Source organism: Phalacrocorax aristotelis, chromosome 1 (assembly GCF_949628215.1).
Source record: "Phalacrocorax aristotelis chromosome 1, bGulAri2.1, whole genome shotgun sequence".
NCBI lineage: Eukaryota > Metazoa > Chordata > Aves > Suliformes > Phalacrocoracidae > Phalacrocorax > Phalacrocorax aristotelis.
In genome coordinates this window covers 103,237,767-103,264,527 of record NC_134276.1, presented here as the reverse complement: position 1 = coordinate 103,264,527, position 26,761 = coordinate 103,237,767, and the positions used below count along the sequence as shown (strand labels likewise).

At 39.5% G+C, this 26,761-nt stretch overlaps 1 protein-coding gene across 2 annotated transcripts in view; it reads right to left on the bottom strand.

The window, feature by feature from the left end:
* PAXBP1 (PAX3 and PAX7 binding protein 1) overlaps positions 1-26,357 on the bottom strand; it is a 28,133-nt gene extending 1,776 nt beyond the window's left edge. Inside the window, exons 1-17 of one of the 2 annotated variants that reach the window (XM_075100933.1) lie at positions 25,802-26,357; positions 24,156-24,284; positions 22,344-22,520; positions 20,777-20,998; positions 20,050-20,153; positions 19,116-19,336; positions 17,964-18,153; positions 13,109-13,232; positions 10,715-10,814; positions 10,235-10,350; positions 7,730-7,929; positions 5,499-5,643; positions 5,219-5,340; positions 4,401-4,477; positions 4,070-4,136; positions 2,278-2,424; positions 1,877-2,031 (exon numbers count right to left, since the gene is read on the bottom strand). In XM_075100933.1, the coding sequence (XP_074957034.1) occupies positions 1,877-2,031; positions 2,278-2,424; positions 4,070-4,136; positions 4,401-4,477; positions 5,219-5,340; positions 5,499-5,643; positions 7,730-7,929; positions 10,235-10,350; positions 10,715-10,814; positions 13,109-13,232; positions 17,964-18,153; positions 19,116-19,336; positions 20,050-20,153; positions 20,777-20,998; positions 22,344-22,520; positions 24,156-24,284; positions 25,802-26,249 (2,744 nt within the window). In that variant the 5' untranslated portion in view covers positions 26,250-26,357. The remainder of the gene's footprint in view (positions 1-1,876; positions 2,032-2,277; positions 2,425-4,069; positions 4,137-4,400; positions 4,478-5,218; positions 5,341-5,498; positions 5,644-7,729; positions 7,930-10,234; positions 10,351-10,714; positions 10,815-13,108; positions 13,233-17,963; positions 18,154-19,115; positions 19,337-20,049; positions 20,154-20,776; positions 20,999-22,343; positions 22,521-24,155; positions 24,285-25,801) is intronic. The other variant, XR_012661798.1, reaches the window with a different exon arrangement.
* Between the last annotated feature and the right edge of the window lie 404 nt (positions 26,358-26,761).

The following is a 26,761-nucleotide window of genomic DNA, read 5'->3' as shown; positions in this document are numbered from 1 at the left end:
CCAATGAGTCACAGCTCTCTTGGTAACTAATGTTTAAGGAAAAAAAAAAAAAAACTCAAAAACACCCTCCCAAAAACCCACAAAAAATCCCCCAAGGCAGCAAGTATGCTTTAATGCATGCCTTAAAAAGGTATGAAATGAACTGTTTTACAATTCAGGTCAGTCTAGGAAGCTTAGAGTGAACAAACTGCTAGGACTGTACTACTTTGCCTGCCAAGAACAATTTTGGTATCTCGCTAGGAGGACCGACATGAGATTTAGACCAGTCTCTCAAAATTAATCTTAAAAATGAACCTAGCTGATCTGTGTAAAAGCATCCAACATTTGGAGAATGCACCAACTGACATAGGTAAAGATACTCTTCCCTCTCGGCAGAAATGAATGCATTTTTGTTTCAAACAACTGTACTAGGTTTTACATGAAAAGACGTGACATTCTTCAGTTATAGAAAATAGTATTTCTCATGCAGACTTATCTGCTTAATGGGGGCAATGGCAACAGATTTGTTAAATGCTGGGAAAAAGGACGACAGAAGATAGAAATTAAATTAGAGCTCACTATGAAAAAAAGGATTATTTAGATGTTTCTCTTCCAACACAAAGTTTTACCAAGTTATCATTTCAGCCGGTAAAGAAAGTTCTTTCAAAGTTAGAAACAGGCTATCAAAAGAGAGAAAGTTTAATCTCTGCTGGATCCTCTCTCAACTCCTTCATTTCAATTCCAGTATCATGCTAGGCTAGGCATTTTGGTTTCAGAAAGGAAGGAGTAACAAATCTATTATGAATTGGAATCACAGGGAAATTTAAATTGGTATGTGACACTACTATTATACTTTGGACACAAAGTTCTGAGGCATAACCTGAGAGTGGATAAAAAGTTGTCTGAGCACAACCCAGCGTGGCACAAAGCTCTGTATTCTCTGAATACGAGATGATTCATATGCCACAACCAAAAGTGACTCTAAAGACAGAAAAGTGTCTAATAACCAACATCGTCATTGGAAAAAAAATGATACCAGGAAAAAAAAAACCCAAACCTCTTAACCAAGATTTTTCTGCTATGGTTCAAGGGAAATTTCTGACTCTGTTTCAGTGCTATGTGTAAGATCAAAACAGGAGAAGGATCTAACACCCCAGAGAGCCTCAATAATTAAGGAGTAACTCAATAATGGCTGAAGAACTATCAAGAATGACACATGCAGGTAGCGAGAGAGTTCACCTTTCCATGTTTCAGGTTTGCTGGAACAACAGAACTATTGACCTTGAAACCTCTCCTCCTCGTGCAACAGCACAGAAATAAACAATCTGCCAGTGCTGTATTCCTGCATATCAGTGCAACAATTTGCCTTTTACGTCTATCATTGCTTAAAACGATCCGCCCATGGCATTTCAGGTCATTTGTCCCACAGTAATATTTATGCATCTAATCCGAACTTTTAACTACAATGGTTATCAGATACAAGTAAACTGACTCTTCGATCTAGGAGAAAACAGGTTCATCTAGTCGGTTGTGTAAATAAAGCCAGAACTTTTGTACTGCATACAAAAGCAGTTTGTAATTTAGAAGCCATTCGCAGGAATCTGCAACAGGCTCGCAAGGAGGAACAGTCCAAAACCAGTAGCTACAAAATTTGCCAGAATCAGTGACTTTAAGCAGTAGTGCAGAATACATTATTAATGTTTAAAGATTTCCAGCAGTTGCTGTTTTCAGGCACCTTAAAAATCTCCCCATCTACCATATCGTAACATTTTTGAAGTTTGAGTTCAAAGAAGTTTCAAAGCACATGCAGCAGTATGGAGATATTTACCCATGTTTGCATGCATCAGCAAAATAACACAACGGACAAGAATTGCAACTGCATTAGCTCTAAAGTTACCTTGCATTTCTTTTCTCTACATCAGAGCAACCAATGCTGTTTCTATAAATCGTATCAGCCAGATGAACAAGGTATCTACAGAAGTTTTCTAGCTGAGAAATAGTCTTGTCTCCTTTTAGATTAGCAAACCACTGCTTAGGAAAGCAAGCAATTACCTAGAGATAACAGGAAAAAGTTAGTTAAACACAACATAACAAAAATTTAAAAGCTATCTAACTTGATTTGTGAAGTCTGCCAGGTTTGTGTATTTAAAAAAACATGATCTATTTTTCACTGACATTACAACTTTGAGATATCAAAACCAACATTTCATAAACCTCAACTTTTAACTACATTCTTCCTTCCTTCAGGTGAAACCAGTGAATTACAAGTGATTTTAAAGATTGTTTGATTTTACTTACACTTTGAGCTTTCTTAATGCTGTCCTCTCCATACTCAGAGTTTTGAAATGCCATAAGAATATATCTGTTTAGCAGACCATCTATCGACAGTTCCTGGAGAGTTTTGTTTGAAAGGATTCCATACCACTGGAGAAAGTTTCCTAATAACTGAAAATACAACACAGGGAAAATAAGTATTTTAAAATGCACTTGAAACCAGGGAGTTGATCAAACACTCTAGAGCCTCTTCAAATGCAACAGCACGGCCAAGGTAAGCAGTGGAAATATGCCTTCTGTTAGCTTCAAAACTATCCAGAATCCATAAAGTACCAGCCTAGAGTGTTACGAATTCTCATACAACCACCACCACCACCTCAACTTTGCTGATGTTTTGCACAAGAAATCAGAAAAAAAAAGAATTGAAGTCTTAAGCCATCTTGTTCTCAAAAACTGATGTCAATGTCAAGCTAAGTGAGGCCTAGGGTATGCCATAGGGGGGCAAATTCATAGCCCCATTGTCAGTGAAGTCCCCAGCTATGCTGTCAGCATACCCTTATTTCCACGGCACAGTGACACAAGACAGACGGAAAGTGTCACAGGGGAGTGCTGGCTAAGCCAACTGTGCAGCTTGTTATACCCCACTGGTGTATGGCCTGCGGAGAATCGCTGCCAGCCTCGTACAGATGCAGCCTACAGTTTACTGTTGAGGCAGATCATCAGGAAACAGTAAATGAGTACTTGCCTCCCAGCTTCTATTTCTCCTTGCCTGTGATGCTATAACTGACTTGCTAGCGCAAGAGAGCTGTGTTTTTAATGCTTCCCTAAAAAAAAAAGCAACCAAAAACCAAACCACCCAAAAACGCCAGTGGCAACAGCATGTATACTTCTAAACTGCCCAGGCTCCAACAGACATTGCCAGAAGCGGGCAATTTCACTCTTAAGAGACACACGCCCTAAATAAGTGATCTGTTTCACTTTCAACTACAGCATTTTAATAAGTGAGCTGTGTGCATTTTTTCTCTAGACAGCATTTAAGAAGTTTCCTTTTATTTCAAAGTGAAAGAATTCAGTGCCAAATATTTTAAGTAAATGAAGCGATTGCAAACCTGTTCAGAATACAGTCTCCCTCATTGCTGCAATTTAAATAGAAAATTCCAGATAAGTGTTCTGTTTGTGTGATCACGGGGATCAGCAGTTCAGTCAACACTGGTCCCATACGTTTACTTTCCTGTTTAGTTGGGAGTTAATCTTCCTCACAGCCTTTTATTTCGGAAATAAACTACAACTGTCATAGCTTCTTACACACCTTTGCAAACTCTGTATTGCACATTCCACATATGGACTTTTTCTTTCACACTCTATCATTTCAATTAAACTGAGATTACAAATGCTCTTATACTTCACAAATAGCAGTGAGCTTTCCTAAAGGGGCCAACTTGTTTTCACTAAGATTCTCACTATGTGTGTGTATATATATATATGTATATATATAAAAAACACAAAGCAAGCTCTCTCATTCCCACATAGGTGAAATAAAAGCAGCCTCTTTTATTCTGACAAGCACAATGGCATTAAAAAAACTGGATTGAGTATGCTAAATAAACCCACAACGTACAAGTTAAAATGATGGTGGTTTCACTTGGCAATCTTTTGAAGCGGGCACAGTGCATTATCAAAGGTTAAGAATCCTAATTTAGAGTTCTTTCAAATGAAGTTAAAGCAATTTCCATATACCATTTTCCATGAATTTGAAGAAGATTTTATTGCTACACTGTCTAGACCAAAGATTTACCAGATGTATTTACTGACTTACCTTAACAGAGGACCAAAATTGACGTTGGAAAAACAAATATGGACCAGAGTTCTTGTTTTCTAAGATGCTGGAAAGTAAGAGATTTCTTTAATGAGCAACCAAGACCACCTCTGTCTGGAGTTTGCTGGCTTCCTCCTTCCCACACACAGTTCATTTCTATAACTATTCCCTTCCATCCTGCTTGTCTTTGCTAAATCCTCACAGGACGATAACGAAAGATCTCCTGTCTCCAGCCAGTGAACCATACTGGGAAAAAAACCCTGTTAACTATGAAGCAGAAGACACCAACTTGCTAATAAAGGTCTAACACCATGGTTGAAAGCAAACTTACTTTTTTGGATATAAGGGCATGAATACATCATCATCTAGTGTTCTCCTCATTCTTAGCAACAATGCCTTTAAAAGCATCTGAAATAGATAAATTTTTTTAAGTGTCCAAAGCACTGCTTAGTAATTAACTACTCAGAAGTTTATTTTCAAAGCAAAAAAGAACATTTGTGACACTAACTGTAGAAGGCATATGTACTTAAGCACACATAGAAATAATGTCTTAGAGAAGCCTACAACAATTAACAGAGCTGAATTTTGAGGCTTTCAATAAAAACTGAAGGCAATGGAATTACTTTATGGTTAAGCTTGGCTACACAATTAGCTTCAGGGCTTTTGTCATTTTTAATCTTCTGCTAACTTCCCCATACATGCACACTTTGCCTTATCTCCCATTATTCTAAAGGCAGCGCATACATTGCATCAGCTATGGCATCCTGAACTTGTGATATTGGTTCTTGTATTCATAAAAGTTAAGTAAAACAATCACATTTCAAGGCAACACAGTTGAAAAGGTAACAAAGATCTGAAAAATAAATGCCTGACTATTTGTAGCTGACCCTTAAAGCAAAACTGCTCACCAGCAAGTCTTAGTACATTTGGTACCTCTTTCTATCTCTAGCATCTCTTCAGGGGACACTTCACCAAGTTCTCCTCCTAATTTATCACCATACTTGACTCTCCATAACTAGGCTGCAGAGCATCACATAATTGCAAAATTCTCCTTCTTGCTCCTCACTAAGCATGCTGTGTCTCCAGTATCATGTATTAAAAATCCTAAACCCCCTTAACTTATGCAAGATATTTAACAAAACAACTTACTTCTGTATTTTTGTTTTCTGCATTCACCACTGAGGGATATCCATCTATTAGTTTCTGTACAATTGCTACCATTCTAGATGTTTGTGTTGTAGAAAACGGATCCCATATATTTTCAGAAATCACTGTAAGAGATTAAAGAATTACTCCACTTTGCAAATACTCAAATGCAGGTACTAAGACAGTCAGTTAATAATTTACAAAACAGTGAAATCTGAAAGCACAAACAAGCATCAGCTTCCACACACCCCCCTTTCCCCCCATTTTCTTTCTAAGACTATACCTGTTAATTTAGGAAGAACAACTCTTTCTACAATGGTAGGCAACAGTGAAATATCAGCATCATCTTTCACTTGCTCCTGTTCTTCACAGCCATAAAACAGCAGCGACTCAAACCACAACATAGTCTCAAAATCTCGACACTTGCCCTAATAAAAAAAAAAGAATTTATATTAGATTTCTAAGAGATTTAAAGTCAACATGTTAAAAAAGTAACATATATGCAGGTATGATACACTCACAAAACACTACAAAACTACTTTAAGACAGTCTACCAAGTGTGCTAAGCAGGCAGGGCGAGCAGCAGTTGAGTGCAATGACTCAAAAAATCTCCTTTTTGTCTACATGTCAGCTACTCACCTGCACTGGAAATAATAAAAAAAAATCCCAAAAGATAGAGTGCCACAAGACACCTGTCTCTTAGTCTGGCACAAGGACAGGCAAATTACTTCACCTGCATTGGCTCCCCTACTTCTGAAGCAGCGATACAAATTCCTTCAGAAACATAGGCAAGCCTGATTCCTGAGAAGCAAAGAAGTCCTGCCTCTTTGCCTGGACACTACTAATCATAACATCATAGGTCAGATTAGTATCTATGGACAACCCAACACAACCAAAACCTCAGAGAGGATGGGGAGCAAGGACAATTTTCCATAAATCAGCCAAATGAACCAATTCACTCTACAACCACACAATGACTAAATGTAAGGAAAGTGAAAATGGTGGAAGTAAGACTGCTTTTTTTGGTAGCTGTTGCCCTACAGATTCTAACTTCTAATTACACCCAAGCCAAATAAAAGCCCACAGGTTAGGGTAAAAGTGAGAAGTATAGTTCATTTGGGCTGCATTACAAAACTGCTTTCCGGATTAAAAACCTCTTTTTATGAATGCCTTGTAACTTTTCTAACTTAACAAAATGCTGAACAGGACCAGTAACACAGAGTAGCGAAAACAATTAGATTTGAGAATTCCGTACCATGTTTCCAACTAACTAGAGCTTTGTTTTGTCAGACTGGGAACTCACATAGAAATAGCATGGGGGAACGGAGTATGTACACACACAGTTTTAAATTTAATCAGGACACCTTTCATAGATTTTTTCCCTTGTTTATTCAAATTAAGTGCTCTGAATGCTCTCTAAAGATGACTCATGCTTCCTTCCTCTGCAGTCAGAGCAGAGGCGACAGAAGATCCCCTTCTACAAATATTCTCTTAGTAGTTAAGAAAAAAAACCACACTTCTGAAAAAAGGAGAGATTCAGTCATTTGTGAAATAGGCTGACACATTAGCAGATGGTGCTGTAGATGAGCTAAGTTTTGAAATGGAAGATGACAATCTGCCTTATTAGCCTAGTTTCCTTAAAAAACAAAACACCAACCAACCACCACCAAAACACAAAACAAACAAAAACAACAAACACACCCCAAAATCACCAAAGAAACAAAAAACCAAACCCCAACCAAGCTTATGCAATTGCACTAACTCTGTGCCTTGATCCACTCCCATTCCCCAGTAAAAGCCAACATGGCAGAAAAAACTAACTTCCTACTGGTACCCAGCTGCAGGAGGAAAACCATACAAGAGCTGTCACTGGTAGGAAGAACAGAGCGGGAGTCAAAAGCTACCTGAACTGTTTGTCCTGATGGCTGCTCATGTCAGCACACATATGCAGGCTGGACAATGAATATGTGCCAGGGATACTGGGCAGCAACAATGCTGTCCTGCTTTTCCCACGTTCCCTACCAAACGACTGGGCAAAGAGTACTATGAGGAAGGCCTGGAAATTGCCAGCCAGAGTTCTACAGGGTATGAAGGTCTAGGTGAGAGAAAGTTAAATGTATAACATAGAGACATAAGGTTGTAAGTCAACATAAGCGCAGTCGTCTTAGTTCCACTTCTGAAGAAACAACACCTCTAGAATCACAATTTTCTCTTAAGTATTTAAAAACCTAAATGTATTCTTTAAGAAGTTGTTTGCCTTTTTGGTGTACACCACTCGTTGAGAAGGTACTGGCATGTGCTGAATTAAACTCTGGCCTGCTGGGAATGCACAGGGCATCAGCCCAGAAACAGCCCAGAAAAGCTTCACCCCAGGCGAGGTGCCCATTTTAAACTTCATGCCTAGAACACACATTTACGAGAAGCACATAAAGGTGCAATTTACTTTGCTCTGCGGAAGTGTGAAAGAACCACTACATAGAAGCTTACACAGATGTTGCTTGCAGAGGACCTTACCTCCAAAGGAGTCCAGATAAGCAGCTGAAGTCTGATTAAAGGGTTAAACAGCTTTGGTAAACAGAGACCAATATAAGCATCCTTGTAAGAAGCAAAGTACTTTGAGCGCCAAGCTTCAAACTGTGACTTAATACAATCAATTGAGTAAAAGCTTTCCAAAACATCTTCAAAAACTTTGCTGGATTCTTTCAATATACGATCTGGTGGGGGAGAAAAAGAGTAGTAAGTTAATCACCTATTCTCTCTAATACTGCTTTCAAAATGGACTTTGATGCTCACTGGCATAAGCTATCTCCTATTAAAAAAACAAAAATGAAAAAACCATCATCTTTAGAAGTTCTGATACTTCTGCCTCACATACACAAAGCAATAAAAACATGAGCACGAGTACTCTCTGATATATTGTTTTATCACAGGTCTGTCTTTAAACATTTCATACAATGATTTTCAGTCACCTCACATTGGACTGGTGATGTATTGGGCTATATTTAATGTGGATCTAACTTCAAAGCTGGCCTTGCTCTGCATGGGAGTTGGGAACAGCTGATCTCCAGGTCCCTTCCAACCCACATTGTTCTACAACTTTGCTTATCCAACTGCAAGTACAGGAGGGCATCTCAGATAAGCCAACTGAACTGGCATTTCAGACAGAGTGTCCTGGCAGACACCGTGCCAAACCGCTGAGCATAACATGGCCGTTCGCACTGGCAACCATTACAATCCTCAGCATCTTCCTTACTTTTTTTTAATTGCATTTACGGTACCAGTATTGTATGCAGTCCAAAACTCTTTATCTATATATTACTTTTCCTTCATCTTTTCTACTTCCCAGGATTAGTTTCATTTTAAGCAGTCACCTTTGCTGCCTCCACGGTTTTAAATGTTTGATTAGAGTAGTAACCCATACACAACAAACATAACTTGTACACACAGCAGGTAAAGACAGGGCTGAGGGAACATAAGATCATGTCATATAAACACGCTTTTCACACTGGTATCAAGAAGAGATGCTACAAATAAAGTTAGCAGGTCCAAAGTGCATCCCTCTGTCCCATATAGCTCACTGCTGATTCTGGACTAATATGAGAACAACGAATGATAAAAAGCTTTAGAAATACCATGCTTACTCAGAAAGTGATGAAACTCCTATGAAAGGCTTCTGTACACATCGAAGTGCCAAGTTACAAAGAGTAATTCAGCCACCCTGCATTTTTAATCTAGATCATTTAACTTCGCAGTTAATTATAGCACCTAACAACCCTAAACAGTTGCTCTGTTTATCAAAGCGCCCTCCCTGCATCCAAAATGTTGGTACACCAGACAGCAACTAAAGGTGCGGAAACTGGACTTCTGAAGGATCCAACTGCTGATTGCTGATCTGATTGCTTTTTTAATCTGTTCATACTTGGGTCTTCACAACCACCTACAGCAATGACTCTTGCATTTTTTTATTACACACTCTGTGGAAAGTGACTTGTTTACTTTAAAGCTATCTTATAATTTAATTTCATGCCCCATAGGTCTAATGCTGTGAGAAGTCAACATCGTTCTCCTAGCTGAAGGGTCCGAAACTGTTTAATCCCAACATAAGCAATTCTATATATGTGATCCTTTCTCTTCCCCTTCTCCACATTTCTTCTAATCTGATTAAATTCTCTTTAATCAGAGAGAATGATAATTGTACTCGTGTTCAAAAGAGAAGGTAACAAGATTACTACGGTGATCTACTTTCTTCACTACTGGTTTCACGGCAACCACTGCAACTGTTTGCCTTCTAACTGCTGCGGTAGAGATGACTGTTCCATCAAACTATTCATACTTCCCCTAATCTCAGGTTTCTTGCAGTTTTTCTTGTAAATTAAGCTAATGCTTTATTAATTACCATTTATTGCATAATTAGGGTTATGTATAAATGCATAACAACAGTTACTTTGAGCAAATAACCATAAAACTGCAGATGAATTTAAAGTCAATTCAGTACCACAGATCTTTCTGAAATGTTTGCATTCAACATTGTTTTCTGTCATCTGCAAAGTTTGCCAGGTTATAACAAGAGTCTGCAAACGTTTTGTTGTTGCATTTCTAGATGCTTACACAGAACTCCAGAAAATACTTTCTACCAAGCAAAAAGTTTTCTAAAGCACTGAGGTTTTCAGAATTTCACATGTAAAACAAACAGGTATTTGAAGAATGATGAACCACATTACAAATTAGAAGGAAGACGTAGTATCCACTGAAGGTACAAAAGCTTACTGCTTGCCAGCAAAAGAACGGCTGAATTAAATAAAAAGAATCTCAATAAGGATGGGGTATTTGGTTAGCTGCAATCTGCACCACAGGTTGGCGAAAGAGACTGTTTCGGTCACATTGGTGATCCAGCAAGGAACAGTTCCTAATCTTTCACCGATATATGGTGAAATATACTAACACGGCTGCATTTGGGTATTTTTTTTCCTGCCAAACTTTCTGTATTTTGTTACATAGAGCTTCAGTAGCTCTTCTAACCTCGCTCCATGTTGAAGTTTGTAATATCTGTTGAAGTTTCCTCATCATCACTGGAAAGGCCTTCAAGGTGATCTGCCATCTTCCCAGTTTGTTCTCTTGCTTGTCTACGACGAGCTCTGAAAAGGATCAGCAGTATAAACATAACTATTACTTTTTTCCCCCCATACAATGAACAGACCCACCTAAACTTTTAATGCAAGAAAATACAGGTTGGGAAAAAAACCCCAACCCAAAATTTTCACTATGTCACCACCTCAAACATTCCATTACATTGCTGCCTCAAACAGTGGAAGGAAGAGAAACCAGCAGAGACCATAGAGCTACAGAATAGGTTTTCTATGCATTCTTTTATTGATTTTAAATCCGTATCATGTAACGGTGCCTTGGTTTTTTTACTTACATTACTATGTCACACAGGACAACTGTATTCTCTGCAAGCAGGCAAAGACTCCTAATAGACAAGAAATCTCAGTACTCTACCTTCTAGCCTCTCTTTCTGCAGTCCGACGCTTTACTTGTTCTTGATAGATCACTCTGTCTCGTCCAAAAGATTCAAGATTTGGTGCCATCAGTGCTTTATCTGTAAAATTACATTGATGAAAATTAAAATGCTTACCTACAATCATATAAATGTGTTGTAGGCAGTTTCATAAGAGCCTTTTACCTATTCAAACTAAGTGTAATTTGAAGTAGAAAGTTGAAGTTTTCAAAAAGATGCACCCAGAAGCCTGCATCCGCAAGCACAGAGGTTAAAAGAGGAAGTAGTGGAGTTTGGAAAAATCTCCACTTAAATGTGAACAAGTTTTCACTATACTTCACTCTTGTCCCTCTCACAACAGTGCCCAACTATACAGAAGTCAACAGTTTTAACAGAAATTGCTTATGTTGAATGTTCTAAAGCAAAAACTGCTCCTTATATGAACACATTCACCATGTATCTTTTGAAAAGAAAATGAACAAGAAGAAAGGCAGAGAGGAGTGACCAGAGCAGGATTATATGATATTTCAGGTTGTAGTCAGTGTTTTCTAAGTTTATGTGCTTTTGATTGCCTGAAGTTTAGAACACATCAAAATCTACAGGAAAAAAATCAATCATCTTCCCTCCTCTTTTTAAGCTGCGATCCATTATAGATGTTCCTGATAATAGAAAACAACACAGCTAACCAGTGAAGCTGATCAGCAACCAGGAGGCAGACCCAAGGGTGTTTCCAGTTCATCCTTTTCAGGTAAATTTTTAAAAGTGGACTGAATGTTAGCCAGTTCTCAAGTCCACCCGCTAAAATATAAACGTCAAAATTTTAACAAAAGCCTACCCAAATTTCAGGAGTAAATGTACATGTTCTAACTAAATCTATTCATAAATCCATCATTGAAAACATTAATGATGATCTATGTCGGTATTCCAATTCTATACCAGAACTCCTAAGAGCCTTAACATACAGATGAAGCCATCATTTGCCCAATTCTTTAAAATGTTACTTGAAGCTGAGCAACTTGTCTTTACACAGAAGTAAAGCAAAACTTGGCAGACAAACTTAAATTCACTTCTAGCCCTTTAGCATTCTGACAATGTATGAAGAAAAGCAGATTGTCTATGTCCACAACACATGTCAAATCAAAGGCTGGCATCAATTCCTAGTTTCCTGTGATAATTTGAGGGACAGATCTGAACTATTTCTAGACACAGTTAAATTAATTTTCAAGACTCCAAGACACTAAGATCTCTCTTTAAAACCCAGCCTTGACAATGACAACTACTCCCACCCCGCCATTAAATTCAAGTCTAAAATAATCCATCTTAAGCTTCTTTTAGGAAATATGTTCCTAGTACATTAGGTTTCTAGTTCTCACAACAGCATTTTCACAGTAAAACTGCAAGGTCTACATGTGTTGCCTGGGACTCCAAATAAAGTCCTAAAGGGAATATGTATGCTAACCACTCCATAAAGGGATGACCAACTCTGATGCCCTAATGCTTTATCACCCTCAGTAAGTTCTAACAATATTAACAAAATGCCATCTATGGACACACTGTGGCAGAATAGGAAATGGCTTTTATTATAGGATTTTAGGTCAGCAATAGGACAGACAAGCAAGCCATTTTTAAAAATGGGAAGCTCTCCAAAGCAAAAATACAACTACTGTTGATATATTTTACCCATCATTTAACATGCTGAATAAAACCTCCTCCAAGGAGCGCATATTTCCATCCAAGTTCACATTTATACTCTTGTGGAGCTTTACATACTGAAGAGTAACGACCACAAGAAAACTCAACGAGAATCCCCCATCCACACACTCACAGTAAACAGGTATTTTAACTGGCTAATTTTAAGCTGTATTTCTTATAGGGTCACTTGGTATTAGTCTGATTTTTAACGATGGCACCAGTCTCTTCCAGTTCTTTAGCTTTACCAGTTAAGTGTCTGAAATGAAATACTTATGCTGCCTACAAAATAGACCATTAGATAGAGGTCAACGTTAGCCCAGTGCTTCATGGCTTTCTGTACAGAGTTAACTGTAGATGTTACAGGAAATTTACAGATTCAAGGAGGTTTTTTTAAAAAAAAAGTCCTGACATAAGAGGAGGATCAGGAGTCACATGCTACCACTGCCACCATGCATTCATTTTCAGTGCTAGTAAAGAGAAAATATAGTTAAGAGCAACAGAAAGGACAGATGAAGTCAGAGTTAGAGTGGCTTTGTGTTTAAAACAAAACACATTAGAGAACTTATTTAAACTTGTTTCTACCTGTCTCAAGAGCAAGGATAAACTTTAAGGCAGTCACACTTTAAACATTTACATTTAAATTAAGCCATGCTAAGTAAACAAGGTTGTTTAATGAATAATAAAAACCTTCAAGATGGACTGACTTGAATGGCTTGAAAACTCCGAAGATTCATCTTTAATATCATCTTGTCGTCTTTGGACAAGGCGGGAAGCTCGCTGTTTGTACAGCTGGTGCATTGCGGATTCAAGTTCGTTAATCAGAGGCACCTGTAAAAATACAACACACTACGTAATATCGAATTCTTCAGGTGCTTAGCTTCTGGGGTACCATACTATTCCGAAGCATAATGCTGGCACTGTATTTCTAGCAGACAAACTGTTTCTTTTTACCCATTTGTGTCATTTGGACCAGCAAACATTTCAACATGAAGAAAATGCATGCATTTAACAACGTTGACAGCTTTCAACCATAACAATAGCATTCTGAAAGTAACTTCTGTTGATGGAATGAGCCTACACAGTAAGATAACCATTCTAGAGAGTGTGAAATGTTATTTCAGGTACTCATTTTCTCTACCAAGTGCATTACATATTGTGTTACAGTGCTTACAATTCTCAGACCCCATTGTTTCCTCTCTATCTTTAAACAAGAATGTAGCAGTATTATATACTTTAATGAGAAAATACCTGACTCTATACAGTGAAAAAACCAAGCATGAATCTAACCTCCTGAAGCCAGCAGGTATTGTTTTGTTGTAACTTTTATTAGCATATGCTGAAGTATTATTACTGAAATGCAATAAAACACTGCACAAGGGTGTTACGCCAACAGGCAATTCAAATCAGTAAAGCGTTCCTCTAGCCTATCATTAAAATTGTACAATTCTTGAGAGTTATGAATTAAGTATAACCTTTGCATGATACAGACTTAAGCTGGGTCAGACCTGCCACTTTTTTTTAAGTGGACTAAATTTCAGTAGTAACTATATCAAAAATAGATGAACAACTACAGATTTCCTGGCATTAAATAGATTCCCTGCTCACTTTTGCCAAAATTCGTTTTCTGGGACAAGTTAAAATTAGATTATTATAAGTATTCAAATGCAAACCAGTACTTTTCACAATCTTAATTTGGAAAGGCAAGTTCTTTTGCTATGAGCACTTAAGCCATGTCCTCCTTACCTCCGAGACATATGCTTAGTCCACAGTCTTCCAGCTTTTTAGCTCAAATATTTCCTTGCTGCCTACCATCCAGGATTAAGTTTTTTTCAGAACAAAAGAATCAGAAATTGTTTCCTGATGTAATTTAGAATGTGACTCAGCAGCTACTAGAGAACCTCCTCCAGTAAAACATAAGATTATAGCTACAGGGCCATTTCAGCTATCTAAGAATGACACACACACCAGAGGAAATACTAAAAGGAAAGAAGTATTAGCTCTCTGTGGTATAAACTGGGCTACAGGGATTAAAACGAAAGCAACTCTGCACCAACTCAAAATATGTACATCTTTCTTTTGGAGAAAACAGAGTAGAGAGAAACAGGAAGAGGAAATATCCCAGCACTGAAAATGTATATTTGGAATTTAAGACAATTTTGAAAACAGAAATAATAATTAAATACTAGTTTTACTAAAGTTTACCATAGAAAATATAGCTTCTTTTCTTAAGCGTATAATGGGAATTCTAAAATTGAAAAGTTAAATGAGAATTTTTCAAAGCATCCCTGGAGGTTCTTTCTATAGTTGCCTCAGGATGCCCCAGCTATATATTCAGATATATGAATCCACTCAAAATATTTCCCATTCAAAACACAAGGGACTTAGAAGCCACTATTCTTCTATAATCAACACTGTGGTTGATGAGTGACTGACAATGTCACCAACTACTATAAAGTTACAGCTCTCATTCACTGTGTTTTGTTTAGTCAATACCCTTAATTCAGTGTCTCGTGGTTTTTTTTTTTTCTTATTTCACTGGAAACAGTATAAGAGGAAAAGTAGAAAGCTCCCTGAACATTTAGATGACACACATAATTTTAAGTTAAAGTCTCCCGCTCTGACACACACCGTGTGTTTTGATAATTTGCTTTTGCAAGTAACATAACAGTTCATCTAACTGTGCTGTCAAAGATATGCTTGGAACAGTTTAATCTTTCTGTATTCCTTGCATATTCCTACACTCAAAATGTAAAGACACCATTACCACTTTCTAGCCTTCTCGGAAAGCATAATTTTGACAGTAATTACTTGTGAAGGAAGTCAAGCAAGCATCTTCTGCTCCACTGGCTTTATCATTTTTTGGGGGGGAAAAAAACCCAAACATCAGAGGATTTGACATTCCCATTGCTTATTTCTAAAATTCGCATAATAGCTGCCTCCTTATGCTCTCCGCTGCACCTTACCAATAAGCAAAGTCTTTCTAACATTCAAAATCTCTTCAAAACAATACAAACAAAATGGTTTTGCTTGATTAGGGGTCGCGAAGGGTTAAGCATGGTGAATAGGTGCAGAAATAAGATGGTAGGGGGAAGAAAGTCTAATTTATGATGATGTTTTTTGTTCTCCGGAACTAAGTCAATAGACATACAAGAGAACTCTAGGGGAACGGACTCTTTAGGAGTGGACAAGTGTACTGTGAACCCACTGCTGCTTCTTCAGCAGACCACTTTCTCATTCAGACCAGTACCAATGTGAATTTGACTAATCACCATGACTAGTCCTAACAAAATAAAGAGAAAGCATCAAAGCATCATATTTGAGAGGACAGGGAGGGACCTAGCTTTGTACGTATTTAGGATATGTGCTCATGTATGTATGTGTGTATATATATACACACACAGTATTTTTATTACACATAGGGATACACATTTTATATGCTTATGTATATTATAATCATGCCAACCACATACATTATATATTATAAACACACACGCTTTAAATATGAAGTAGTCAGGTTCTACAAAAGTGCTGAAGGTAATTTATTTCTACATTCAAAAGATAAGAATTTACTATCCTGCTGCATTTCATTATTTCATTTATATAAAAACTGATACTGATTTTATTACTTTATTTTGTCCCCTCCCCCCACCTCCTTTTTAGAAAACCTTGTGGTGTCCTGAATTTAATCTGATAGTACTTTTGTCATGCTGAAAGCACTGAATTCCAAAACAGATTATCTGGCCAAAGAACTGAGGAATATATAGGACACTGATATCATAATAAATGAAACACTCCTGTTAAACTGACCACGTCACCTCCTAATTTTGCAACTCATTGTCCATACAGGTACTGCAGCAGCCTCCAACTGAAAACAGCAAAACTCTATGAATGCCCCTAAGAAGCATGAGATGACAAAAATCACACCTTAGAAGTTCAATGTACTGGCATTGCAGATGGGGTATGGGGAAGGTGGGAAGGTGTTCAAGTGTAGAATCCTTAGAAGACCAACTACCAGGAAAGCAAAGGTATATTTTAAGAAAGCAACTTTAACAAGCCTGTTTATTAAATTATCAGCAGTTAATTTGCTGTATAGCAGCTGGAATTGATTTATTTTTATTTACTAGTTTAGCTAGATGGATCGATAAACTTCCTACAAACTAAACTGAGATTGTTACACTATTACCTGGTTTACACAAATCTGGGAGACTAAAAGACTTGGCTTATACTCAGAATGATGCATTCTAAAACAATTTGTTTAAAGCAAATATTTGAACAAGACAGCATGGGCTATCATGTTTAGTTATCACAAAACAAATTTAACAAGAGGTCTTTAGAAAGGAAATGCTGAATAGATACAGGCATTTAACTTGTCTTCCGAAATACAAGTTTATCTCAGAGAAAGAATATACAAGGTTATCTTTAAGTGGGAATTTAGGCATATGGGCAACCAGCACTGACAGAGCCCCAAAGGAAAGTACCTTTACTACCCCTCAACAGCTAATGCCAATACAGACTCAGGAACACTGCTGCTTCAGCGAACAGTATCTATTGTAACTGATGAATTAGTTGGGTGAATTAACTGGTCCACGCTTCCTGGTTTTGTTCACAACATAGCTATTCTTCGACTTACAGGACTGAAGATGGGACTCTCCCAATACCACTAATGCTGGACAATTAATAACTAACCAATTAGCAACCAGAATGCTTTTATATTCCTCTCCCACACCTAACAAGCTAGGTAAGCAGTAGCTTCAACTACTCAAGTAATTCTGACAGCTAATGTATTAAGAAGATAATATATCATTGTATGCAAGTCAGAAGACAACAAAGAAATAGCCTATGTACTGCTAACAGAATTTTACAGCTCCTGCATGTGTCTAATATATATATATGAAAAATACATATATATTCAGGAGCTCCTCTTATATTTACAGCAAAGTAAGTCATTAAAGCATAATGAATAACATAAGAAAGAAAGACTAAGTTTCCAAATTAGATATATACAAAAGTATCACACTAGATGAAAGAAGCATATTTTTAAGTTTGGGTGTCTTCAGACAGCTCCACTAGTTTTAAAACTTTTCTCCTTCAGACCCTAAAGCAATACCAAGTATGTGAAACTGCCTGGCAGGAGGAAGTTTATAACAACACACAAAATACAAGTCTTCGTTACTGTGTTCATAAAGCATTCCAGAAACTAGCAATGTTGTAATTCAGCCCTTATTTTTGTTAACCTCATATCCAACGCAAGTAAAAAGCAGCATCTGAGTAAAGTTGAAATGCGAGAATATCTACAAAATCCTAAAGACACACAATCTCAAAGTGGTTTTAGGCAATCTGAAGTCAGTGATCTCTAACACTGTGAAAGAGAGGTGTCTGATAACCAACTTAGCATGATGAAAAGTTATCTTTTCAACCCTTGAATAACCAAACCTTTGGAAGAATATGTTCTCAGGGGACTTTTTTCAAAAACAGAGGGAGATGTGGTGTTTGGCATGTATTAAGAGTCCCTACTTTTTTTTTTTTTGTGAAAAAAGATGAATGTTTTTGCATCCTTACCTTTTCACTGAAACACTCAAGCAAGTCTTGGACATACCCTCGCATTTCTTGCAAAAACTTATACTGTTCACCAATACCCCCAGAAGACCCTTCTAATCTTTCAATTGCCTTGGTAGAGTCCTCTCGGCTTTGCTGATGTTTCTCATATTGCTGCCGATTAGCTTTGTGCAATTCTTTCATAGAGTCCAACCTGAAGGGCAATGGATAAATAGCAAATTTACATCCAAAACTCTGTATATTTCAGACCATTGAGATATTAAACAGACAGTGCAAGTACCAAGTCTATATATGGGAAATACTGCAAAGACATATTCTCTAACTTTCATTTGTCCCTTTCTTCCCTGCCTACATAAATAGCAAGGCTGATGGTTTAAATTAATTTGCTAGACTATGCTGAGTGCATTGCACTGCCCACTCCCACAAATTTTTACAGGAGTTGATAGCGCTTAGCATAGCACAAGGCTGGCCCTGAAGTAGAACAGGGAGGGAAAGGTTTTGGGGTGGGGAAGGGCAGGGAGAACTATAGCTTATACAAAGCAGCGTTATTCCTCTACTAACTTGATTCACTGTCAAAGACTGTAACACTACAAGGGGCATACAAACCAATTTTGAAGACATGTAAAGTGCAAGCGGTTCATTACAAATGATTTCTCACTGCAATTGGGTTGTTCATTCAGTAGGACCTTTTGCGTACCTGACAAGCAGATTACAGTGTTTAAACCAAAAAAACCAAACAACCCTGTATACACTAAAATCTAAATTCTTTAGCTACTGAAGGGGAAAAATCTGATTCACAGTTTAAAAGAATGCAACGTGACAAGCTAAACACCTCACTGGCCTTTCAATTCTTGACTATAAGACTGTGCAGTGTCCAGAAGATGCAACTCAGACCTGTCTTCAACAAGATCAATGGCCTCATATTTAAAGCTTCACTTCCAGGGAAGCAATCCAAGGAGATTTTCGAACAAAGTGTCAACGTCATCTTCACTTTGAGCTTTTTTTTTGTTTGCCTTTTTATTTTTTTTAATGGATGTGCCAGTCAGTACTTTTCCAGCGATGAAACTCTGTGTTTGCTCACCGAGACTAAAAGACGCCTGAGGAACAGAAAGCTAGGGGACAGGTCTTTAAGTCTAAAAAGATGGTCTGTCCTACCTGTCTTTAAGCTGTTTCTTTACCAAATCAATAGTAACAGGAGTCATCTCATTACTGGGAGTTTTGAAAGGAACTGTATTATCTGTTTTTTGAGACTTGGTTTCTGATGATCCATATGCAGCATAAGTGTATGGAATGCCATACGATGAACCATAAGACAGTGTCTGGTAAGTGTTCTGGTAGTACAGATTATTCACTTCAGCAGGCTGACTTGGTTGAACCTAATAAAAGAAGAAATGCAGTTGTACTACATTAGACTTTAAAGAAGGGAGAAACTTATTTTCTTTCACATCTCAAATGTTATAAAATGAAAAATGTAGGTGGGCACATTTACAAAATGTAATTATCAAGTGTAGAACTTTCATCACCTAGGGTGGAAGAAAAATTCCCTCATAAACACCTTATTAAATGGACAAACTCTTAGTATCATTATAATAATAAAAATTTATACTTGTAACAAGTTACTAAAGGACAATTTTAACCAGCCTGTAACTCCTATAATAACCAAGTGTTTAGGACTATACTAGATTTTGCTAAGACTATTTAATAGAATGACGTAGGTTCTTCGAGTCAGTGTTTGGCTGCAATTTTGCTAATTTTTTTTTTTAAAAATCCCTATCATCATCAACTGAGTGACAAATTCACTATGAATGCACAGACAACGTATGATACAACCTGCTACAAATTCCAACTCTATGCTGCAACACAAGATACAGAAAGAACAGAGAAACACACACTGTTTACAGACTCTGCAAACCCAATGATAAACAAGGAGAGATCTCTTCTAGGTGGCATTATTCTAGCTGTGTTTTAGGCTGCAAATAAATGCTGATTAACAGCACCACAAACAGCCTTCTCTAAACTACCCAAGTTTGTAACGGATTTACCCCATATATGCAGAAACAAACCAAAGAGTTCACAACTAAATACATGCCTGAGGTATGTTGATTCCTTTCCGTATCTGTTCTTGCTCCCATCTACTGAGTTCTTCATCTTGCTCCCCTGCCACCAGTGCTTCATCATCGCTTCCCTCAATACCTTAATACGAGTGAAACAGACAGATAACAAGGAGAAGATAATGTATTCATAGTAAGGGCCATGAGTTCAAAAACCTGAGAGACCATGCTTCTGTGCGAACATCTCAGTGCATCCTCCTTTCCTCTTCACAAGGAATTAAGGATGCTAGCCTATAAATTATTATCACCAAAGTTCCACTTAAAAAACCCCAACGGGTGAATTTGCAATTAACTGCCAGTAAAACCCTCTAACATTCAAATCCTATATATCTTACTAATTCCCTTTTTCCAAAAAAGTTATTTCATCCACTTGTCAGCAAGAAGAATGCTATATGGAAGAACTAGTGTTTTTCTTTTCACAACTATATACTTCCTAAAAACCAAAATACGGAAACAATACTAACTGATCCTTAGCATAAGTTTCTACCAGACTCAGTAGAGTTGCATGCTTCTAAGCACAGGACCATAGTTTGTGCTCAAAATTTTGTAGAGATTCCTTTATGCAGTACTTCTCCTTAGAAATGGAATACAACTCCAGATTCATGCCTGTTTGAAAAAAACGCGCTGTTTAAAAATGTCAAATGGGAGCACTTGCAGTGAAAACAGTGAAAACCTTTATCAGTTTTCCTTCTAAAAAGGTTTTACCTATTTCCTCAGCAATCTTTTGCCTTTGGGATTTTTCCTTCACTGTAAAAACTATCCTCCTCTTCTCGTCATCATCTTCATCATCACTGGCATCATTTTCATCTTCTCGAACAAGGCGGCCTTTACCTGGTTCACTGTCAACGGGAGTAAAGTCTCCGAGTTCACGAGCCATTTGACGCTTTTTCCTAGCGGCATGAATAAAAGCAGCATCTGGAATTTCTCCTAGAGACAGACGTTTGCACCGTTAAACAACCACTGCAACGAAACAGGTATTACGACTTCTTATTACTCATCTTTGCCACCCTACCAAATCATCTTTGCAAACAGAAAAAAATGAGAGGGAAAAAAAAAATCCATACTCACAGAAACATTTGCAAGCAACTCACAAGCTGCACATGCAAACTTTCTGACCAGAAACCCTCAAGGCTGGCATCTTTCCCAAAAAGCCTGGCTCTGCTTCCAGCAGCTCATGTGCCGTAAGAGCAGGAGCTTGGTGTTCCTATGGGAAATATTCCTAAAGAACAGGAAGCCCTTGACAGGAGCTGACTATTGTAAAGGGATGAAGGAAACAAGATTCTTGACTCTGTCACTTCCCATCCTGATATTGCTCCCAACTCTTCTTATTTCGGGGAACAAAAAACACTGGCCATTTCAAAATATGATGGCAGCTCAGAGATTAAGAGGGCACTAAACCAGACAAATCTAATATGAAAAGACTATACAATCAAAGGGAAACAAGAAAAGCTGACCTAATTAAAAAAATCTAAAACCTCTAGCACAAAATTAATGCAACTTACATAAGTCATAAAGAACAGTCTCCAAAAATAAATTTTTTGAAACGTGAATAATTTTTACCACACCTTTGATTAGGCACGCACAAAAGGTTAAATTTCAGATTCTCTTTATACTTGACATGAGATACTCTAGTCAAGCCAGCAATATCTTTAGAGATGCAACAACGTACATATCGCACCACTTTGCGATTATCCCTAAAAGTAAAAATTATTTGGGAGTCAACTAGGAAGTTCTTTTTCCATTTAAATATGGCCAAGACTGTGGACCCAGGACATCAACCTTCTATTTGGGGAGCAGGCTACCATGATTTAGCTAACAATTTGTAAACTAGTTTCAAAAATACTTTCTCAGACTGATTTCTTTGGCCGCAGGGCCCGACTTGAACATCATTAGGCAAAACGAGATAGGAAAACATTTGAGATATCTTGCAGACCTGTAACTGAGACATCTGAACTAAAGAAAGAATTTTAATTGAAAGCAGTTAAAATCCATTTCAAGTCACCTATTCCAAATCTAGATTTTCTTAACAGTTTTGTCAAGGAATTTGAGAGACAAATTCCTGCTCTGAGATCAAGATGAAGCATTCTACAGTAAAACATTTTCTCTCATAAGGCTTGTAAAATTGAACAGCTTTGGGAAGTAGCAGTTTCCTGAATTCTCAGATACTGGATATAATGCTGGAAAGTATTTCCTCATCTCTCAAACACATCAGTCTGCTGTAAATGCTGGCTAAAGCATTTGTTAACATATCAGACACGTTACAATAACCAACCTGGGCGGAGAACATTCAGTGATGACAGAGCACTTGAAAAAGCCCCACCAGCTTTTGGTTTTTCTTCTTCCTTCTCGCTTTCAACTTCCATTTCTTCTTCACCATGCTCACTGTTTGCAGTCCCATCTTCTTGACCTATATCCTTAATCTGTCCTGTCTTTTCTAGCAGTGGTTCGACTGGTGAGACAACAAAGCCCATGTTTTACTCTTTTTATAAAGACCACCTGGAAGTATTTTTAAGGTCTAACCACCAAAAGTAAAAATCAAATTAAAAAGTTAAATGATAATTTTGTTGTCTGAGATCTAGTAAAACATGCCTTCCTAGCTCTGATTAAGTCACTGACATCCCCTCAAAATAAAATTTGACAAAGCAGACACCCCAACCACCTCTAAAAATTCTACATATTGCCAAGTATTAAAAAACATGAGGGAACTCAATAATTAAGATCAGACGTGCAGCCTTCACACAGCCTCTTACACATGTAATTAGAAAGCTCTGTTTGTGTTACAGCAAGTCTTTCCACAAGAACACACTCATTTCAAAAGAGCCCTTTCATTTTCCTCTTGGGCTGCGTGCAACATTACCCTACGTTAGCTAGGTAACATACAGATACAGGCAGCAGGTTCAAATATTACATAAAAAACATGTTAAATCCAGCTATCCAATCCAAGTTGCACATATCTGAGTTTGCAGACTTCAGCATTTTTTTACAGAAGCCAGACTACTGACTCAGTCGCAGCTACGAGGTCTTTGCATTATAACCAAACCAACTACAGAGACTGCAAAACAGATAAAGAGAAAATAAGCACACACTAGCCATGTGCAAAATGCAATTTTTTTAAGGATCTTTGTGGCAGAAGCAAGAATTCACATCCAGGTTTCCACAGTTCACCTGAACATTAGCCACAGAAATTATAATTCCTGGTTTTGCTTATGCCCCATACTCCCACATAAGCAACTTAGAGATTCTAATAAGAAAGAATTTGTGGGTTTTTTTAAATGCAGACAAAGCCTTTTTAGAAGACTAATTTAATTGACTTTAAAAAGGGCAATTTTCTGCATGGGACCATGTTCGACTCTCATATGCTTCAGCATATTTAAATATTGCAATATTTAGATCATAAGCCTGTCAGCTTGTGCTTATAGTGTTATAGGTTATTACTCTACAGAAAAACCTAGCTGGAAAAAGAATCAATATGCTTCCCAAAAACCAACAGCAGAAGTGCAATGAAATTGACATCCCAGGCCCTATTCCCCAAGCTCTGGAGGACTGTACATTGTTAGAAGATCCTTCTGCTCCAACACTTTCATCCTGTCATCTTAATCATCAAGTCTACTCTAAGGTCCAAGTCCTGAAACAAGCAGCTGTTGAGTAATTTACTTAATAACAGAGAACATCACTCTGCTCACCCCAAAAATCTTTCTTTTCAAGATGATGCATTACGAGGACACATCCTGTCAGATAAGCTCCAGACACAGTTCTAAACTAATTTAATTCCTTCCTAATTCTGTAGGAAGAAACTCATCTGACAAACATAGCTGAAACAGAAAGTACTGAGGTCTACTGACAACAGTACATGTAGCTGAGAAATTTCATCCTTCTACATTAATTTCCCCATGAGAATCAAAGAACTCTACTAGCTTCAGAACAGCGTTTGTAAGTTTCAAATGAACATATTTAATGCATGCTTTACTTCACTTCCAAATGCTAAATCTTCTAAAAAGACTAAGAATTCACCTTGAAGACAAGTAATTTGTATTTACAATACTTCATCTTTCCCATTACAAAAGTTAGTCAGTTTTGCACTTACCGTCTGTTGGAGAATTGACTTCTGTTCTAACTTTTGATTTTTCGAGGTCTTCTTTGTATTCTTTCTTCAATTGTTTTACAATCTTTTTGCTGTAACTTGATTTCTTCACTTTAAAAACTTCTTCAGTTTCTTTAAAAAAAAGTTGGAAAACATTACGTTAGACCTACAAAGAAGCATACTTACCTATTAAATGGCTTAATTTTGTACTTAGAACTTAATAAATGCCACTAACAACATAATTTAATGTGACTTTACATTTGCAGAGTTGCAACAAAACCAGTCCCATATCCTTGCATGTGGACTCGCATCTACTGGGCCTTTTTGTAGTCATTTTCAAGTGTATTCATCCCACTCACAGCACAGTCAGAGAAAAGCAAGGCAGAAGTTCCACGAAAGGGTACACACACAATCTGACCGTTGTAATCTTTTTTTGGGTCAACAGTCTTTTCACAGCAACACATACGCACAGCTAATGAGTATGGGAATGGCTGGTTTTGGTTGTACTACCAGTTTGAATGCCTGCAGCACTACCACCTACCAAAAGGCATGCAAAAAGTTCAAGAACTAAACAGCACAGAAAAAACCCAAATAATTAAAGTTTAATGTAGGAAATCCAAAAGTGCTTAGATTTAAGTCTATGCTGTAATTCCACATGTCCGGTATTTCTATCAAGATTTCAAATCACTAAGTCTTAGAATCCAAATTCCGGCGATTACAGGAGAATTCCTTCTAAGAAAATTCAAAATGCATACTAACTCTCCTGCTGACAAAAGCTATCACAAAAATAAGCTCCTCATTTTCATTCACCCTGAACCTCTCAGATGCAACGAACTCTGGAGTTTGAGTGGGTTTTGATTGTTTTTTGGTAATTTTTAATATGTAATAACTGTTGTCCATAATCAGATTCTCTGAGTGTGAATGGACCAATTCATGAGCACAGTACCTGCTGGAATCCAGAATTATTAGCTGAGGCACTGTACAAACACAACTATGCTATTTTTCCAAAAGCCGAGGTCCAGAAACTGCTCAACCACTTCTACTATTTGTGATGGTTAATCTAATGAACCTGGCAGACAGCTGGATGAACTAACTCTGCAACAAAACACCCACGGCTTCATACGCAGCTTGCTCGGACAACGGGCAGCCCAACGTGACCTGCGAACGCCAGAACGAACTGGACACAAAGCCGCTGGAAAGATGCTCCTCAACCAGCGCTGCTGGTGCTGGGGGGAGGCAGGGGGGCTGCACAGCCGCTGGGCCTAGCACCCGCTGCCTCACACACCCAGCTCAGGCTAAAGCCCGCGCCCTGACCAGCAACCCACCCAGCTGCGGCGAGCGCAACACGCGTGGGTGCAACAGTCGGCCAGGCCCGCAGTACAGAAGCAGGGGCGATCTAGCCCGTTAGACCTCACTCAAACCGGCGGGGCGATTCAAACCCCCTCTTAGGCGACCCCTCATCACCCCCATGTCACACGGGGCGGCCCGACCGCCATTAAAAATAAACAAACAAGGCCCCCGGCTCTCTCGGGGTGGGGGGCTGGGGGGTGCGCAGACGACGGTGGGAGGCCCGCTGCAAGCCCCCCAGCTCCGGGTCCCCTCCCGCCCCAGCAGGCGGAGGCCAAAGGCCGGGCAGCCCGCCGCCTCACCCTCCTCCTCGTCCTGGAAGCTGAGCAGGCTGGCCCGCGGCACCTCTTTGTTCTCCCGCGGCCGCTTCTTCTCCTTGGGGCGCCCGGACCCCGGCAGCCCGTTGCCCTGCTGCGGCGGCGGCGGCGGCGGGGGCAGGAAGGCGGGGGCCGGCAGAGGCCCCAGGCCTGGCCTGTCGCCTCCCACCAAGCCCAGCCCCAAGCCTAGAGCCGCGCCGTAGCCCGCGGCGCAGGCGAAGGCCGCGGGGCTACCGGGCAGGGCGAGGGGCACGCAGCCGGCGGGCAGCGGCAGGAGCCCGGCGCCCGCCGCCAGCGCCATGGAGGCCTCGCCGGGCCCTTCCCCCGCCGCCCCGGCCACTGGCTCCTGAGGCAGCTCCTCGTCTCGCTCCTCGTCCTCCTCCTCCGAGTCGTTCCGCTTCCGCACGTTCACCCTCCGCGCCTTGCGGAACATCCCGCCGAGCACCGGACCCCCGCACCGCTGCGCTCCGGCACCACTACCCGCTCCCGCCGCCACCCCACGCCGCGGCCCAGGCCCGGCTCCCAGAGCATGATAACCGCCGCGCCGGCGGCCACAGCGCCCCCTGCCGCCCGCCGCCCATCGCCGCCCGCCCTCCAGCGGCGAACGGCCGCCCGACCATAGAGAGCCGGCGGGGACGGAGGGTAGAGCGTGCGCGGCGAGGAGCGTAGAGAGCCGGGGATAGAGCGGCCCACCTCGCCGCCCGCCCCTCTCCTTTCCCAGCGGCCGACGCCGCCACCATCTTGTGTGGAGAAAGGGGCGGGAGCCCCCGTGGGAGCGCGCCATTGCAGGGAGGGGTCGGGGGTTGGCCGATGTCCCCGAACCCGGCGTCGGGGGCGCCGATCCTCGGCCTTCCCACCCCTATCCCCGCCCCGCCGGGCCCGATTTCCGTAACGAGCTTGGGGACTGCGGCGGCGTGTGCCTGGGGAGGATGCGGGTGCCCGGGC